This window comes from Sinocyclocheilus rhinocerous, unplaced genomic scaffold (assembly GCF_001515625.1).
Source record: "Sinocyclocheilus rhinocerous isolate Xijiao unplaced genomic scaffold, SAMN03320098_v1.1 scaffold2386, whole genome shotgun sequence".
Taxonomy (NCBI): Eukaryota; Metazoa; Chordata; class Actinopteri; order Cypriniformes; family Cyprinidae; genus Sinocyclocheilus; species Sinocyclocheilus rhinocerous.
Genome location: NW_015623807.1, coordinates 68,838 through 85,398, shown reverse-complemented (window position 1 = coordinate 85,398; position 16,561 = coordinate 68,838). Strand labels below are relative to the sequence as shown.

Sequence of the window (16,561 nt, the reverse complement as noted above, 5' to 3'; positions counted from 1 at the left end):
AATGATTAATGATACTAAAATAACACTTATATAAACAATCAATAACCGAGGAAACCAAGCAAGAAAAGAGGAAAAGAGAAGACAGATACAAAATACAAAAGAGTCCAATACAGAAGACCTGTAACATATGCCAAGGTCTCTGGAAAGAGGTTTGTTTGGGTCATATTTCTGTGAGTCCAATGGCAACATGTCTTAAACTGGTTGTTTAAGACAAGGCTTTTTTTTTTAAATATCTGATACCGTGATGGATACCAGTAATGAACATGGCATGGTTCTTTCTTTTTGTTATCAGTGTATATTAATGAGTTTGACTACACAAACACAATATCAAACCCAATACAAGTATCAGTACAAGTGCGTATATTTAATATTTCTCACACTGCCATCTGAACAGGAAGTCTGGGCCAAGTTCTACTAGACTGATGGTCAACGGCTCTGGGAAACTTTTCGGCTTTGCTTTAAATGATCTGAGTGACATGGGAGTGGGATGGAAGATCAATGCCACCCTTGTGACCATCATAAGGTGAGTAACCTGCACTGTATAAAAAGGTTTTGCTTCATGTGCTTCATGCGGTAACATGTACATAAAGCACAGATTTGAGAGGGACGAGTATTAGAGATATTGCTTAATAGACTGTCCTATGACTTGCTCAGAGCATGACATCACAGGGTCATTTTTAGAGTATGTTTTGCATTAATTCGGTTATGAACTAATGAGTAATCTGTGCCGTTTATTCATTTCAACACGTGGAAAGGAAGGACGTACTTCGCTTCTTGGATGCGGAGAGAGACGTGTCTGTTGTCAAGAGCAGTTTTAAACCAGGCGATACAGTCCACTACGTTCTGGACCGACGCAGGACATTCAATATTTCTCAAACTCTACACAGTTTACTTCCTGAAGTCTCTCCACTAAAGAACAAGACGTTCAAGACATGTGCCGTGGTGGGAAACTCAGGCATTCTCCTAAAGAGCAGATGTGGGAAGGAGATAGACAGCCATGGATTTGTTATACGGTAATGTATTTACTTCTTTGCTGTAATTTAATTATTACGGTCTTATGGCAAGGCACAGAGTCTAATAAGGTCTAAATGGTCATTTATCTCTCACTGTATCAGTGTTTTCCTGCTGGTAACTTGGCTTGAATACTATTTGATCCCATTTTTGGAAAGCTGAACCAGGAACAAAAGCTCTAAGCAATTTAGAAGTTTTTCATGACTTGTACATTCTGTAGTACTGTAATATTTTCACCCCAAACTGAAAATGATAACCATCATGTCTTTCCAAACCAGTGTTGTTGTAGTTTCATTTAGATACAGTTATAGTTTTTGTGGTAACACTTTACAATAAGGTTCCATTAGTTAATGTAATAGCTAGCATGGACTAACAATGAACAATACATTTATTACAGTATTTATTAATCTTTGTTAATGTTAGTTAATGAAAATACAGTTGTTCATTGTTAGTTCATGTTAATTCACAGTGCATTAGCTAATGTTAAAAAGCACAACTTTTGCAACAAATGCATAAGTAAATGTTGAAATTAACATTAGCTAAGATTAATAAATGCTGTAACAATCAGCTTGTAACACTCCAAAGAGAAAGGAAAACTTGAAATCGCATCATATGACCCCCTTAACTAAAGTAGTTAACTAATGTTAACTAATGAACCTTATTGTAAAGTCTTACCGTTTTTGTTAATATTTTGAATTAGATTTTATTTTTATATTTCCTCTTTTCAAAGTTTTAGTAATTTTGTTGTGTTTTTGTCATGTTTTTTAGTTTTAGATATTTTAGTACTTACTAAAATAGTTAAACTAAACGAAAATGAGCTGTCTAGCTGAAATAAAATTTATTTAAAATTTTCTAAAATATTTTATTTTATTTCAGTTAATTAATGATAATACTTCCAAACTTGTATGACTTTCTTTCATGAAACTTTAATGTCCACAGTGCTTTCGTAATTGCGACTGAGGCTGTTAAATGCTAACAGTGACAGAAAAAAAACAAAACAAAACAAAAACATCATAATAGTATGTGTGACGTATAACTTGTGCACTATAATTCAAGTCTTTTGTAGCCAAACTATAGCTTTGTGTGAGGAACAAACTTGAATTTTAAGTAGTTATTCACGGATAATCTTTCCTTCAAATCTCATCTGCAAATGCATTAAATTCAAATATACCGTATGAACACTCTGAATTATGTTGCACATGGTTGAATAGGATTTTTATGATGGTTTTGTGGTGCTCCAAAAAAAAAGTAAGGCATATGGATTTGGAAGGGTGTTAGGCTTATTTTTCAAAAGTTTTATTTTCAGTTTCTTCCTTAAATTGTAATTTATTTGTTTTAATTTCCACTTATTTTCGAAGGGCCCTGGCTCTGACATTTGCCTGTTCTTTCATTCTGGAGCAGATGTAACCTCGCTCCACTAGAGGAGTTTGCAGATGATGTGGGTTTAAGGTCAGACTTCACCACTATGAACCCCTCTGTGATCCCGCGGGTGTTTGGGGGTCTGCGGGACGAAAGACAGCAGGAGAGTTTCATCCGGCGTCTACAGCAGCTAAACAACACCGTGCTCTGGATTCCTGCCTTCATGGTGAAGGGTGGAGAGAGGCACGTGGAAATTGTGAACGAGCTCATTCTTAAACACAAACTGAAAGTGCGCACAGCATATCCTTCACTCCGCCTTATCCATGCTGTACGAGGGTGAGTCATAAAATAAAAAATTCCAGTATTCAATTTTAATTGAAGTAGAAAAAAAGAGTGCCAAACACTTTTCAGAGTAATTACAAAATTTTAGCTCTTTAATTGAAGTAACATGCTAACATGAAAAACAAAACAAAACATCCTTTAGATTAGATTCAACTTTATTGTCACTGTGCAGAGTACAAGTACAGAGCCAATGAAATGCAGTTAGCATCTAACCAGAAGTGCAAATGCCCATTGTGTATAAATAAGTGTATGTATATATATATATATATATATATACACACATATACAGTATGTGTGTGTGTGTGTGTGTGTGTGTGTGTAATAAACATTTGTGAGGGACAGGTGCAGAGACCAGCTCAATGCAGTTATCTATGAAATACAGTACAAGGTGCACTCTAAATCTACATTAACATTAACAGTGCAATATGGATACAGTACGGTGCAAATGAGAAGTAAAAAACACAGAAGGTTCATTATTCAGAATGAGGTATTTGTAAATATATAAACATGCGGTCAGTGGCCATATACAGTGCAATAGGCATCATGAGGTAGATGTACAAAGGAATGTGCAACAATAATAACAGATGATGCTGTAGATATTTATATATTTGAGGTAAGTGTCTGTGATGGAGGGTAACTGAACACCAGTGATGTGTTGGGCCATTTTAACAACCCGTTGGAGGTCCTTCTGGTCTGAGACAGTGCAGTTGCCATGCCACACTGTGATGCAGTTTGATAAGATGTGGGGTACAGGTGAGCTTTTCTTAGCTTCCTAAGCAAGTAAAGGTGCTGTTGCGCCTTTTTGATCAGAGAGGTGTTGAGGGTCCAGGAAATATCCTCAAAAATACACACACCCAGGAATTTGAAACTAGTCACACGCTCTACTTGGGTGTGTGTGTAGTCTTTCCTAGTCCGCCGGGGGTCCACAATCAGTTCCTGTCTTCTGGGTGTTGAGTGCGAGGTTATTGTCGGCCCACCACACTGCCAGTTGCTGAAACTCCTCCCTGTAGGCCGTTTAATCATCGCCGCTCATCAGGCTTACCACTGTGGTGTCGTCTGCAAACTTGATTATGGAGTTAGAGTCATGTAGAGGTATGCAGTCGTGAGTGAAGAGGGAGTAGAGAATTGGGCTCAAGACACAGCCCTGTGGTACGCCAGTGTTCAAGGGGAGGATGGAGGAGTTATAATTGTTAATCCTAACAGACTGTGGTCTGTTAGTGAGAAAGTCCTAGGTCCAGTTGCAGAGAGAGGGGCTGATGCCAAGATCAGTGAGCTTGGAGATCAGTTTAGATGGAATCACAGTATTAAAAGCAGAAATGAAGTCAGTGAATAGCATTCTGACATAAGTGTTGCTTTTATCCAGGTGATTCAGTGCAGTGTGGAGAGCTGAGGTGATGGCATCCTCAGTTAACCTGTTGGGTTTGTAGGCAAACTGAAATGGGTCCAGTTTAGGGGGCAGCCTCTCAAATGATTGGCATGAGAGTGACAGGGCGGGAGCTCAGCTTTGTTGGGTGATTCTGTGTTTCCACGATCGAAGCGAGCATAAAAGATGTTCAGTTCATCTGGGAGGGTGGCATTACTGGTTGCGGGGGGGGCGGGCTGTGCTGTTTGATGGTTTGTAGTCTGTCCACATAAGCCGAGGATCATTGTTGTTGAATTTATCCTCAATCCACAGTTTTAAATTATGTTTAGCAGCTGTAAGACCCCTCTTCAGATTAGCCCTGGATAAACTGTAGGCTTCCTGGTCGCCAGATTTGAAAGCTGTGTCACGTGCTTTTAGCAGGAGTCCAACTTCCTTGTTCATCCAAGGTTTCTGATGGGGAATGTTTTAACTATTTTATGGGTGGATACTTTATCGACATAACTGTTGATGTTGTGCAGAATGGAGTTGGTGTAGATATTAATGTCTGTGTGTGAGTCCAGTGTTGGTGCACTCACTATTTTTCTGTTTATGTTGCCTATGTATACATATTTATTGAGGATGTACATTTTCAGGAATATTCATAAAATATTGTCTTTAAAATTAAAGATCAATTAATCAGTTAATCGTTGACGTTAATACTGAAAACACATCAAAGACCTCCAAATATCATGTAAACGTAGCCTACTTTTAAAAGCATACTTTAAATATGAATGCATTTTCAGTACACTGTTTTAATATTTTTAATTTGTTTAATAGGAGTTTAATTTACTATTAATCTTTTATTGTTAACTAGATCATATTACAGAGTGAATGTTAAGTAAAACATGGCTGCAAAACCACACTCGCTCCCGTTTGGCCATGCAAAGTGATAAATTACGCTTTCTTCATTAAAACTTCACTCTGAGCATAGTGAAATATTTCAGACATTTGTTTAGTTTAGGGATGCACCAATATGGAATGTCATGGCCGATACTAATAATTGATCATTCATAGCCTGTTATGGCCAATACCGATAACCAATTAAAAAAAAAAAAAAAAAAAAAAATCTTAAAATGGGACTGCTATGTAATAAATGAAAATAAAAAAGTATTATAGATGTTATGCTGGATTAATGATAAATTATATTAAACTAACATAAATTGTATTGAGTCCATTTATATGACAAATTTTGCACTCTTATGAATCCTCTCATCATGACCTGTCATGATGTAATGACATGATGTAAATAAGAAATTAATTGTGTGCTAGAGATAGACAGCGTCATTGATTATATGTTTATATGATTATATGTTTTAATACTACTATAGTAGTTTGTAGCTAGTTAGTGTAGTTTTTATAAACGTAATGAAAATTGATTCCTTATTTCATGACCAGTTTTAAATTTTGCCTGACAAATTGCACATGAAAGAAAAATGAAAAATATATATTTTTAAATACGTTAGTTACACACAGTGAGTAAATTGATTAATGTTACTGTACGTTCCTTTGCAATATATTTTTAAGAGCCTCAGTCTCCCTTGACTTTTCTGACCAACCACTACTGAAATGTTAAACATCTATATGTAAAAAAAAAAAAAAATTAACATGAACTTAGATTAATAAATGCTGTAAAGGTATTGTTTATTGTTATTTCATGACACCTAGTGCGTTAACCAATGTTAACTTGTCTCATATTTGCAAGGCTGCACCACAATCAAGCCAATCACATTCAGATCTGCCATCGGTGGCCAAACCTAGTCAACAACCGATAGATAAAATCAGCTCTTGTCCTTCTTTTTTTCTTGTTTGGTAGTCATTTTGTTTGTCGTAAAGTTTGTTGCAATTTCTATTTCATAAACTTCTTGAAAATGGTAAAGCTTTTCTACAGTAAATCACATTAAACCAACATGAATACAAAGAATACATTTCTTAATTGGCACTTGATTTAAACTAGTTTCTGGTAAGATTGTAAGATTTAACAGCACTATCATCTAAAGTGTACCTTCCCTTTAAGAGAGCATGTTGAAATGAGTTGTTAGACCGCATACACACAAATCTAAAAAAAAAGTATATATTTTATGTAACAATATACAAAGTAACAAAAGAAAACGTTGCCAATAATAAATTGTTTTTGATATTTTTTTGCAAGTATTGATAGTGTGCGGGATTTTCTTTTGTTGCTTGTTTTATTTTTATTTTTTACTTTTTGGTCCTTTTTCTTACACACCTATCTATTGCCTGCATGTGTGCAATGATGATTGCTAATTGATGTAACAATATACAAAAATAAGAGGGACAAAAAAGACACTACAACCTTTAATAATAATAATAATATTTGCTTCAGGAGTCTGATGTCAGTGTGACTACAAATAGTCCAACAGACCTTAATCAGAGTATAGTGGCATATTCAACCAAAAATATTCAAGGCACCATCCTAATAAATATAATGCGAATAATACCTGTGTAATAACTAGTAATGTTTGTTTATTTCTTAGGTACTGGCTTACAAATAAGATAAATATCAAACGACCATCTACTGGATTATTGATGTACACAATGGCTACACGCTTCTGTGATGAAATCCACTTGTATGGATTCTGGCCTTTCCCCAAAGACGGTAACAGAAATCCTGTTAAATATCATTACTATGACGGACTGAAATATCGCTATTTTTCCAGTACGGGACCCCACCGCATGCCGCTGGAGTTCAAAACGCTGAAGACACTGCACAGTAAGGGTGCGCTGAAACTGACAACCTCTGAATGCACATATGCTTGACGTGCAGCTCATGGACGGACACTCAGGACTCGAGTGAAGGCTGAGAAATCAAACTAAAAATGTGTTTCGAGCTTTGGAGAATGAGTGTGCCTTCAACTGGAAACTGTGACCTGTTCATCCTGTGAGACTTCTGATTCATTTACTATAGAGAAAGTGCAATGCTTTAGATACTGAACAATCTAGTCTTGTTTCCAAATGACAACTGAAACAGTCCTGCTTAGTGCTTTGATACTGTGTATTAGGATCTTGGTAAGTGATCTTGTCTGAAAATATCTTACACAAAAGTTGCCAAAGATGCCGTTCCATCCTTGTTTGAGAGGTTCTTTGTCTGTACTGTACTCTTTAGTATTAGCAATTAATCGCAACATGAAAATTTGATACCGGCAAATCCCTAATATTATTTTTTGTTTCACACAGTTCAGAGATTCCTAACTTGGTCACACATGTCCAAACGACTACATAAGCAGGTGCTTTTCAGTTCCCTTTTAAGGGTAAAAAAAACTATGTGTGTAAATGTTTTATGAATTTGCTGTGAATTGCAATATGGGTAATTTGATGAGTGTGTTTTCACCCACACTATTCATTTTTTTAACTGATAGGTAATTTTAATAATAATAATAATAATTGATGATTGATGATGATTTTCTGTCTATTATCAAGAACACATTTCTGGTTTGGTATCAATGAACCTTATGGTTGCACCTAAGAAAAAAGAAAAGAAAAACACTGGTATATCAATATCAATCTCAGATTTACACTTTGTGAAGATGACTGAATGTGTTACATGTATGTTGTTAAAGTCTTTCTTTATCAAATGTACTACTGTATGTCAGAATGTATCGGCATGCCTGAAACAGATGACTTGAATATAATAATGCCTCACATTATGTAAGTGCCATTATATTGTGTATGTTACTGGTCGAAGTGGCTTGAGTATGGATAACTAGTAAAAACATTCTGAGCAGATCGTTGATGCAGAATTGTTTTTATCTTAAAAGATGAGCAAAAACTGTACATGTATAATGGATGTACTTTAGGGCTCTCTGAATGAAGACATCAATGTCTTAGAGTATTCATTTTTCTATTTCAGTGTTTTATTATTTTATTTATATTGTAATGTATTTTGTATTTTTAAACAGATGTTAAATGTGTTTCTAAGCATTTTTTGTGTTTTTTTATTGTATACTATTTGTTTTGCTGTAATTTGTTTTGACAGCTTTGAAGTTGATTTAAGGTTCTAATGCCAAATTTCTATGTGGAAATACATTTCAGACAAAAGCAATTTGTGATTTTGATAACATTTCTGATTACTTGACCAAAAGCCCACTGTGAAATGATGTGTGATAGGCCTAAAAAAACTATATATGGAAGCCTGTTTCCTCAACAGTTCAGTAAAAAGTATGACTTTACAACTGAATAAAACATTACAAATGGCTAATAATTAAATACCACCCAGTGACTCAGTCAACTGTAATCATGTATAATCTGCAGTCAGCTGTATAATCATGAAACTCATTGTGTACAAGAAGAACTTCTGTGAGGTAGAACATAATGCGAGTCTGTATTTTGGCAAGCTTATTTAGTTGCATAGGCTATTTACATGCAATACAAGCACTTAAATGAACAAACTATACCAGATTCTAAGGAAAAGGGGATATTTACACTTGGTCCCTACATGTGTTTTACTGATCAAATAGCTATCCAGTCATAAAGTGAATGTAATCTGAGATGCATTTCAGCCAAGTGTAATGAATTTGGTTGCTCAGGGCACATACGTGGACATTATTAATCTGATGATTATTAATCTGACAAATTAAAATGCATGAAGGGACCAAGTGTAAATATTCCCTTAGTTTGTAAAAATTCTACATTTTGTAAAAAGCATCACCGAGTACTAATAAAAATAATAATACAAAAAGCCATAAATGTATCGTTAGTTATACAAAGAATAGGAAAAGTCATAATATTGCCGTCAACTATATAAATGAGCTAAAACAAGAGGGAAGATATTTTACCGCAAGCGAACTAAATGGCCTAGACAGTAAAAACATAAAGAAAATGCATATAATGTACAAATAACAGTGGCACTGTCATTACATAGAAAATCTTGAAAATGGGAAACAGATCATAAGAATTCAAATTGTGTGACAACAAAAGTTTACAGAAATGCAGGCCATCATTCTTTCTTAAACTTTCCTCTGAATGCAAAGAAACATGCAACACATTAAAGGTTAAGTGGACCTGAATCAAGACGTCATTTGAAATTAGAGTCTTGAAAGAGAAAACAGTGATGTAACTCAGAGTTCTGAGGTTTCTATTTATATTTCTATGCTCCAGCATGCAGTGTGTCTGGTTGCCGTGACAACTTCATGCACTTGCTGCTTGCTGTGTTGTCACACTTGAATATTATACATGGAGTTATTTTAGGTTCCATCATGAATATCTACAGCAGATTATTTAATCAATTTAATTTCCATTTTTTTAATTGTTCTATTAATTTGTATGTATTTGCATATTTCAAATGCAGAAACTATGATATTCAGAGATTTAATTGTAAGAGAAAATTAGAAAATCATTATGTTCTGGTATGAACATGGTCGTGTCTGAATTAAACTTGTTGAGAAACTCCAGGCTGTCCTGTAATCAGTCTTGTTCACATTCTTGTTTCCTCGGGTGGGCGACACATGTAGTCTTGAATTGCCTGATGCAGTGGAAGCCATTTTCCTATTGACGATTTTATTGCACTAACCCATCTAGGAAGAACAGAAGAAAAAAAGGATGATGTTACTTCACCATGTTAATTAATTCCCGATTTATTATTTTAGAACAATTGCTGCCATTTCATGTGCTGCCTAAACACTTCCAAAAAAATACAAAAATTCATACTTTTTTCATATCATGGACAACAATACAAAAATGGGTCACTCATAAAAACATCAAAACCATGAGCAGATGAACATAGCACCACCTGCAATGACATTTCAACACCTATTTAGTATTTTGATGATTGAAAATGAATGAATGATGATCGAAATTTATGAAAATGATGAGAAAACACTGAAAGATATTAACACTGCATTGCACTAAATATTGTAATAAAATGCACTAAAAATGTAAGTGAAGTTTTCACAAAGCATATACATTTTTGCATAATTTGTCAAAATATTTTGTTCAAAATTAAGAAAAATTAAAAATGTTGTTTTTGTCAACTAAAATGAGTCAACACACAATAGACTAAAATGAATTAATATGATATGACAAAACATTGTCACCAAACTATATTGACTTGTCTTGTCTTGTTGAATGCTTTTAAAAGGCATTATTAAACATTATTCAAAATCAAGTAAATTACCGTTTGTTCTCATTAGCATTCTCTGCACAGAGGTAGAACACTTTAAACTCTTCAGATGGAGGTCTGAGCTCAATAGCAGATCTTCTGGATCCCACTGGCTGATCCCTCACTGTGAAACCATGCAAGTAGATTCCTCCTGCAATAAGACAAATGGGAGCTATTAGTTGTCATACAAAGAAAGCTATAGAGATACTATGAAAAACAGGATACATTTACATGAAATAATATATATGAAGAACATAAATAAAACTATACAGTATGTATGTATACATATTTATATACACTATATGGATAAAAGTATTGGGACACCTGACCAACAGAGACATTAACATGGAGCTGGTCCCCTCTTTTGGGAAAGCATTCCACAAGATCTTGGAGTGTTTCCGAGGGAATTTGTGCCCATTCATCCAGTAGAGCATTTGTGAGGTCAGGCACTGATGTTGGATGAGAAAGCCTGGCTTGCAGTCTCTATTCCAGTTCATCCCAAAGGCGTTTGATAGGGTTGATGTCAGGGCTCTGTGTGGGCAAGTCAAATTCTGCTACACCAAAATTAATCCAACCTAATGTCTTTAGGGACCTTGCTTTGGGCACTGAGGCACTGTCATGCTGGAATAGAAAAGGGCCTTCCCCAAACTGTTCCCAAAAAGTTGGAAGCATAGTATTGTCTAAAATGTCTTGGTAGTAAGCTGGAGCATTAGGTTTTCCCTTCACTTGGAAGTAAGGCAGACATAGAAGAGTGATTCGTCACTCCAGAGAATAGGTTTCCACTGCTCCAGAGTCCAGTATCTGCATGCTTTACATCACGCCATCCGACACTGGGCACTGTACACTCTTAAAAATAAAGGTGCTTCAAAAGGTTCTTCAAGCGATGCAATTGAAGAACCATTTTTGGTTCCACAAAGAACCATTCAGTCAAAGGTTCTTTAAAGAACCATCTCTTTCTTACCTTTTTATAATCTGAAGGATCTTCTTTCACCACAAAGAACCTTTTGTGAAACAGCAAGGTTCTTCAGATGTTAAAGGTTCTTTATGGAACCATTTAGACAAAAAGGTTCTTCTATGGCATCGTGAAGCACCTTTATTTTTAAGAGTGTACCTGGTGATGTGAGGATTGCATGCAGCTGTTTGGCCATGGAAACCCATTACATGAAGTTCTCGCCATTCAGTTTTTATCCTGAAATCAATGCCAGTGGAAGTTTGGGACTCTTCAGCTATGGAATCAGCAGAGCATTAGCGACTTTTATGAACTATGTGCACCCCGAGTGACCACGCACTTTGACTTTTCGTGGTGAAGCTGCTGCTGTTCCTAAATGCTTCTGCTTGCCAATAATACCATTTACAGTTGAGCATGAATTTCATAATTCCCAATACTTTTGCCCATGTAGTGTATACTGGGAGTTTAATTTCAGGATAGAGTTGTTTTGTTTTATCTGGAGTCTTGATTGACCTCTGAATGAAGTCTTCTTTCATTAGCAGTTGTACAACAATACAGCAGTTCCAACAGTTGCACTGTAACAGTTCTAAGATGTACCTATCGCGCAGGTTGACCGAATGCTTGCATAGAAATAGAGGCATCCGTCTTTCAGCACACAGTAGTGCTGCACCCATGAGTCCTTGGTCCTGTCCAGCTGGTGGAGTAACCCAAGGCATTCTGGGTTCTTGACTGCCAGAGGGGGCAGATTTGAGTTGTGTCGAGTGACGTCCATCCACACGTGATTCTGCTTCAGCAATCACCATCATTAGCATTATGAGCATTACCACAACAACATCGCTTTCTTTCAACCAATGCGATTCAATTTAGCAAGACACTGATTTATTAATTGATCCTGTTTATTCACATTAATAGTAAAGAAATACCATCTTTTAGGTATGGTTAATGATGCCACAGCAAATAATACATGCACAATTGATTAGGAAGTTACCTGAGTAATAGGATGAACCGCTCTACCCATAGCCTCCAGCCACCTGAAAAACAAACAATTGCAAACTTATTTTTTCATTATTTGCTATTCACCAGATGATTTTTGGTATGTACATTATTAATCGCCTTAAAGTATTGGCAGTCCCTCTGAAACAAAATTGATTGTGCAAGGGAGTACAAGGCAAACAGAACACCAAGACAGTAACACAGACATAAACAATACTGAACAGGGAACTAACTCAAACTGAGGACTTAAATACATAGAGCAAATGAAGGAAACTAGATGGGACACAGGTGAAGCGAATCAAAAATGAGGGAAACCAAATCAGTAACTATGAAAAACATATGATAAATGGGAACATAGATAACTAAGGAAACCATAGACACTAATGAGGTACACAGACAGGCAGACAGATACAGAACAGAACGGAGCATAATCCTAACATTTAACAGCCCCTGAAATTGATTTTTTTTTTCTTTTTTACCTGTGTAAGAGCACTTTTTATGATTATCACAGGTAGACTGCTCTTTTGTTTAATTAATTTGATGAACACACAACTTATATTACACATATGGTTGTTCATTAGGAGGCTGCTATAATAAGGCTATTATATAAGGCTGTTATCACATTCAAGACACAGAGTCATACATTTCTGTAAAGCTGCTTGGAAATATAAATAAAGATAAATGTACTTTAAAGCAACACTCTAAGATATTAAGACTTGTTATCACTTGAATGTATTTTGAATATGAGTTATATTTGTCTTCATGCACTTACACATTTGTTTACTTGTAATAAAAAAGTCATTTTTTACAAGAAACAATCTGCTTAAAAATATGTCAGTACATTAATAAAATTCACTTGCGGTACATTCAAGACACAATCTAAGAACACAAGTCTTAATATCATATGCAGTGTTGCTTCTCATATTTTTCAGGTACTTTTATATATGTTTAAGTGTACTTGTAATTTTAAGTGGTTAATAGTCTAGCACTTCTCTTGAAAAAGTGGTTAACTACACTACAAGCTACTAATGAAAAATAACTACTACATATATACTTTTGGCTATTTAAGGAGGCAATATCTTTTAAAATATATAACGATCAAACTATATAATTAACAGTTTTAAGAGCAGAAAACAAGGATTTTTGAATGAATGAAAGCAAGGATGACAGCAATAAACCTTACAAATAAATTTACACTAAATAGAACTATTAAAACTAGAAAACACACTAATTTTATAACCAAAACATTCAGTAATGAACAGCAGCATTTAACTAAATAGTTCGATACAGAGACAGTAAATGCTATAAACGAAGGAACCATAAATAAGTAATTTGTTTATTTGATCAGTCTTTATTTACCAACTAACCAATTAACAAAAATTAATGTCTATTGCTGTGGATGATTCCAGGAGAGCATGTTTGATTATTGTTTCATCGTGATTGGTTGTGAAGCTGTGTGCAGTGTTTTATGCTACTCCATCACTTGTTGGGAAAAGTACTGTTGCTTGTTACTGGAAAAGCTCAACGATTTTGAAAACAGCTGAACAAGTGTCACACAGTCTGACTATTTTTATTTGTAAGTCCCCAGCATTGCTTAAATTAAATAAATAGAGTGGTCTCTCCATTTTAAAAAGCTCTGTATGTTCTCACCTCTTCATCTCTTGGTTTGATGTTGCACACAGGTAGTAAACTCGGTTTCCAGAGACAGGACAGCATCTGAACACAAACGGCTTTCCTAAACTGGTGTCGGCCTCCACCACCGCTCCTTCCAGACTCGTCGCAGACAGAGCTCCACTCTTCCCTTCATCCTGTCAACGAGAAACACATTTTGTAAGTCAATGCACATTCCGATTTTACAGGTTCAACTATCGGGATGAAACAGAAAACTGCACTCACTCGCTTGTTTCTGTAGTAATAGAGGCAGCAGTCATGTCTGAGCACGAACCACCTCTTTCTCCAGCCTTTCAGCAAACTGGATTGAGTTTGCTTATGCAAGTAACCCCTGCACGCTGGTCGTGGAGTGTTAGGCGTTCGACCAATATCCGAGCCAATGGTCAGCGTTAAAATGTCTGGGCCTATATTATTCGAACCAGAAATCACATAAAACAATTAAACACAAAATGATTTAATTAAGTTATACAATACAAGGTTGATAGAGGTTTTAGAAATCAATCCACAAGTGTGTTTAATTTGATTACAGAAGGCAGGATAATAGAGCTGTTCCAACCTGATCTCAAGACAAAACATAACTATTATACAAAACGGCGATTTAGTATGAATTTGTGTGATTTGTAAGAAATGTACTATTTGTATAAAAAAACATGAATGAAGCTCTACCCCTAAACCTAACCCTCAGTGGAGAAGGACGTGCTCCATGTGTTTCGGCCAAACTTCTCCGCACCTTCAAAGAGCTACGAGCCAATGGTCAGCGAATGAATGTCTGGGCCTATATTATTCGAACCAGAAATCACATAAAACAATTAAACACAAAATGATTTAATTAAGTTATACAATAGCACCAGTAACACGTTATTTTGATAGTCCACTTTAGATATTCTGTCGACTATAAATAACTACATATCAACTACCAGTCAATGTAAATGTTATAGAGAAAAACTGGGCATGAAACAAATCAACCTAAAAAAAACTAAATAAACTAAACATTGGAGTCTGTTGCCATTCTACACTACACCGTTTCATGTGAAATGTGCCATTTCTGACTGCCCAAAATCTGCAGACTGGCTCTGACTTTCAGCTGGTATTGATTCCTCCAAACTGCAAATCAGGGTAAACATGAGAAATGCTGTAATAATGTTCTCTTTGAATGTGCACCCTACCTTGTCGTGCGAGGTCAGCTGCTTCTGAGTGTGGCACACTTGTGACATCAGTGCCGTTTACCGCCAGCACATAGTCTCCAACCTGCAGCCCTGCCTCCTCCGCTGCTCCATCTGAAACACAGCACACCAACAGCTTTATCTGACTCCATCTGAGATCTCGACATCTGAGGAAAATGGCCCATGTACAGCACACTCCTTGCTACTACAATTCAAAGTGTTTCAATCAAAAATGATCAGCAGTGGGACTTCTGTGCAAGTTTAACGCAAAAGAGAATGTTGTTGGCTGGTTTTATGGCTGCAAAGAAGACTAACACAGAACTGGTTTACACCGCACATGTGTACAAAAACACATTGGATTCATAGCCTCTCTAAAATAGTGACTTGTGAGTGTGCGGCAGCACGAATTAATAAGGCCAAACCTAGTATCACTGATGCCGGCAATATTTTTCTTCCAACATACTGAATTATATAAAGGAATGATTATGAATGATATAAAGTAACCTTGAACCTATCTGTTCAAGGTTGATAGAGGTTTTAGAAATCAATCCACAAGTGTGTTTAATTTGATTACAGAAGGCAGGATAATAGAGCTGTTCCAACCTGATCTCAAGACAAAACATAACTATTATACAAAACGGCGATTTAGTATGAATTTGTGTGATTTGTAAGAAATGTACTATTTGTATAAAAAAACATGAATGAAGCTCTACCCCTAAACCTAACCCTCAGTGGAAAAGGAAGTGCTCCATGTGTTTTGGGCCAAACTTCTCCGCACCTTCAAAGAGCTATGCACAGCAACTGATGTGACTCTGCGTGCTACTAAGGCCACTGTGCAGGCGATCGGCAAAGCCATGGCCAACTTGGTGGTGCTGGAGTGCCACCTTTGGCTAAATCTGACGGAGATCAGAGACGCTGACAAGGTCACCTTCCTAGACTCGCCAGTCTCTCCCAAGGGACTGTTTGGCCCTGCCGTAGATGGTTTTGCTGAGCAGTTTACAGCGTCACAGAAGTCATCGCAGGCAATGCCGTCACTTCCTGTTTCAAGTTGCCAGAAGGCTCCATCCTCTCAGCAGTCTGCCAAGCTGGCGCCACCTCAGCCCCAGCCTAAGTCTGAGCCTGGGCTTCAGCAGCACCCCCGGACGGTGAAACAAAACCCGCTTCCTAGGCATCAAGGTCAGAGTGACGTTGGACCCTGTCTCTCAGAAGCTGTCCTGATCCAAACACAGAGAGGAAGAGGAGAGGGTCAGTTCTCGCCAAGGCCTGAACTCTCTCAAAGAAGTCTCTAATTGCCACTAGAAAAACTCAGACCACTTGCCATCCAGCTTCAGGCTTGGAAAGCTATCCCGAATGTGTCAAGTTGGGTTCTAAAAACCATTGAACGAGGCTCACGTTCTCCGGCCTGAAGTGCAGACACTGCTTGCAAAAGGAGCCATGAAAATGGTTACTATAGTGAACAGCGAGTCAGGCTTTTACAGCCATTACTTCCTCGTTGCCAAGAAAGATGGCAGGCTCAGGCCAGTTCTCGATCTCAGGCATCTGAACCGCTTGTTCAT

The 16,561-nt window shown here is 36.7% G+C and overlaps 2 protein-coding genes across 3 annotated transcripts; one reads left to right on the top strand and one right to left on the bottom strand.

The window, feature by feature from the left end:
• The first annotated feature begins 399 nt into the window (after positions 1–399).
• st8sia4 (ST8 alpha-N-acetyl-neuraminide alpha-2,8-sialyltransferase 4) lies at positions 400–7,237 on the top strand. 2 transcript variants are annotated; one of them, XM_016548624.1, is made up of 4 exons: positions 400–523; positions 756–1,013; positions 2,413–2,706; positions 6,610–7,237. In XM_016548624.1, exons 1-4 carry the CDS (start codon positions 423–425, stop codon positions 6,890–6,892), a joined length of 936 nt encoding a protein of 311 aa, XP_016404110.1. In that variant the 5' UTR covers positions 400–422; the 3' UTR covers positions 6,893–7,237. The 2 variants fall into 2 exon arrangements, with proteins under 2 accessions (XP_016404110.1, XP_016404118.1); XM_016548632.1 differs by having other exon boundaries at positions 413–523; positions 760–1,013.
• A 1,363-nt stretch (positions 7,238–8,600) lies between these two features.
• LOC107737152 (uncharacterized) lies at positions 8,601–15,861 on the bottom strand. Its single transcript, XM_016548591.1, has 8 exons — positions 15,784–15,861; positions 15,009–15,207; positions 14,068–14,246; positions 13,822–13,979; positions 12,167–12,209; positions 11,776–11,962; positions 10,245–10,380; positions 8,601–9,645 (listed from the first exon to the last, which is right to left on the bottom strand). The coding sequence occupies exons 1-8, from the start codon at positions 15,859–15,861 to the stop codon at positions 9,546–9,548; spliced, it is 1,080 nt and encodes a 359-aa protein (XP_016404077.1). The 3' UTR covers positions 8,601–9,545.
• Positions 15,862–16,561: the final 700 nt, after the last annotated feature.

Coding starts and splice junctions, on each gene's coding strand:
- LOC107737152 (XM_016548591.1), bottom strand. CDS start 15,861: ATGGCTTTGCCGATCGCCTGCACAGTGGCCTTAGTAGCACGCAGAGTC. Junction 15,208..15,783: donor CTGTGCATAGCTCTTTGAAG/GTGCGGAGAAGT, acceptor GAATTGTAGTAG/CAAGGAGTGTGCTGTACATG. Junction 14,247..15,008: donor AGCTGACCTCGCACGACAAG/GTAGGGTGCACA, acceptor CGAATAATATAG/GCCCAGACATTTTAACGCTG.
- st8sia4 (XM_016548624.1), top strand. CDS start 423: ATGGTCAACGGCTCTGGGAAACTTTTCGGCTTTGCTTTAAATGATCTG. Junction 1,014..2,412: donor AGCCATGGATTTGTTATACG/GTAATGTATTTA, acceptor ATTCTGGAGCAG/ATGTAACCTCGCTCCACTAG. Junction 2,707..6,609: donor CTTATCCATGCTGTACGAGG/GTGAGTCATAAA, acceptor TTTATTTCTTAG/GTACTGGCTTACAAATAAGA.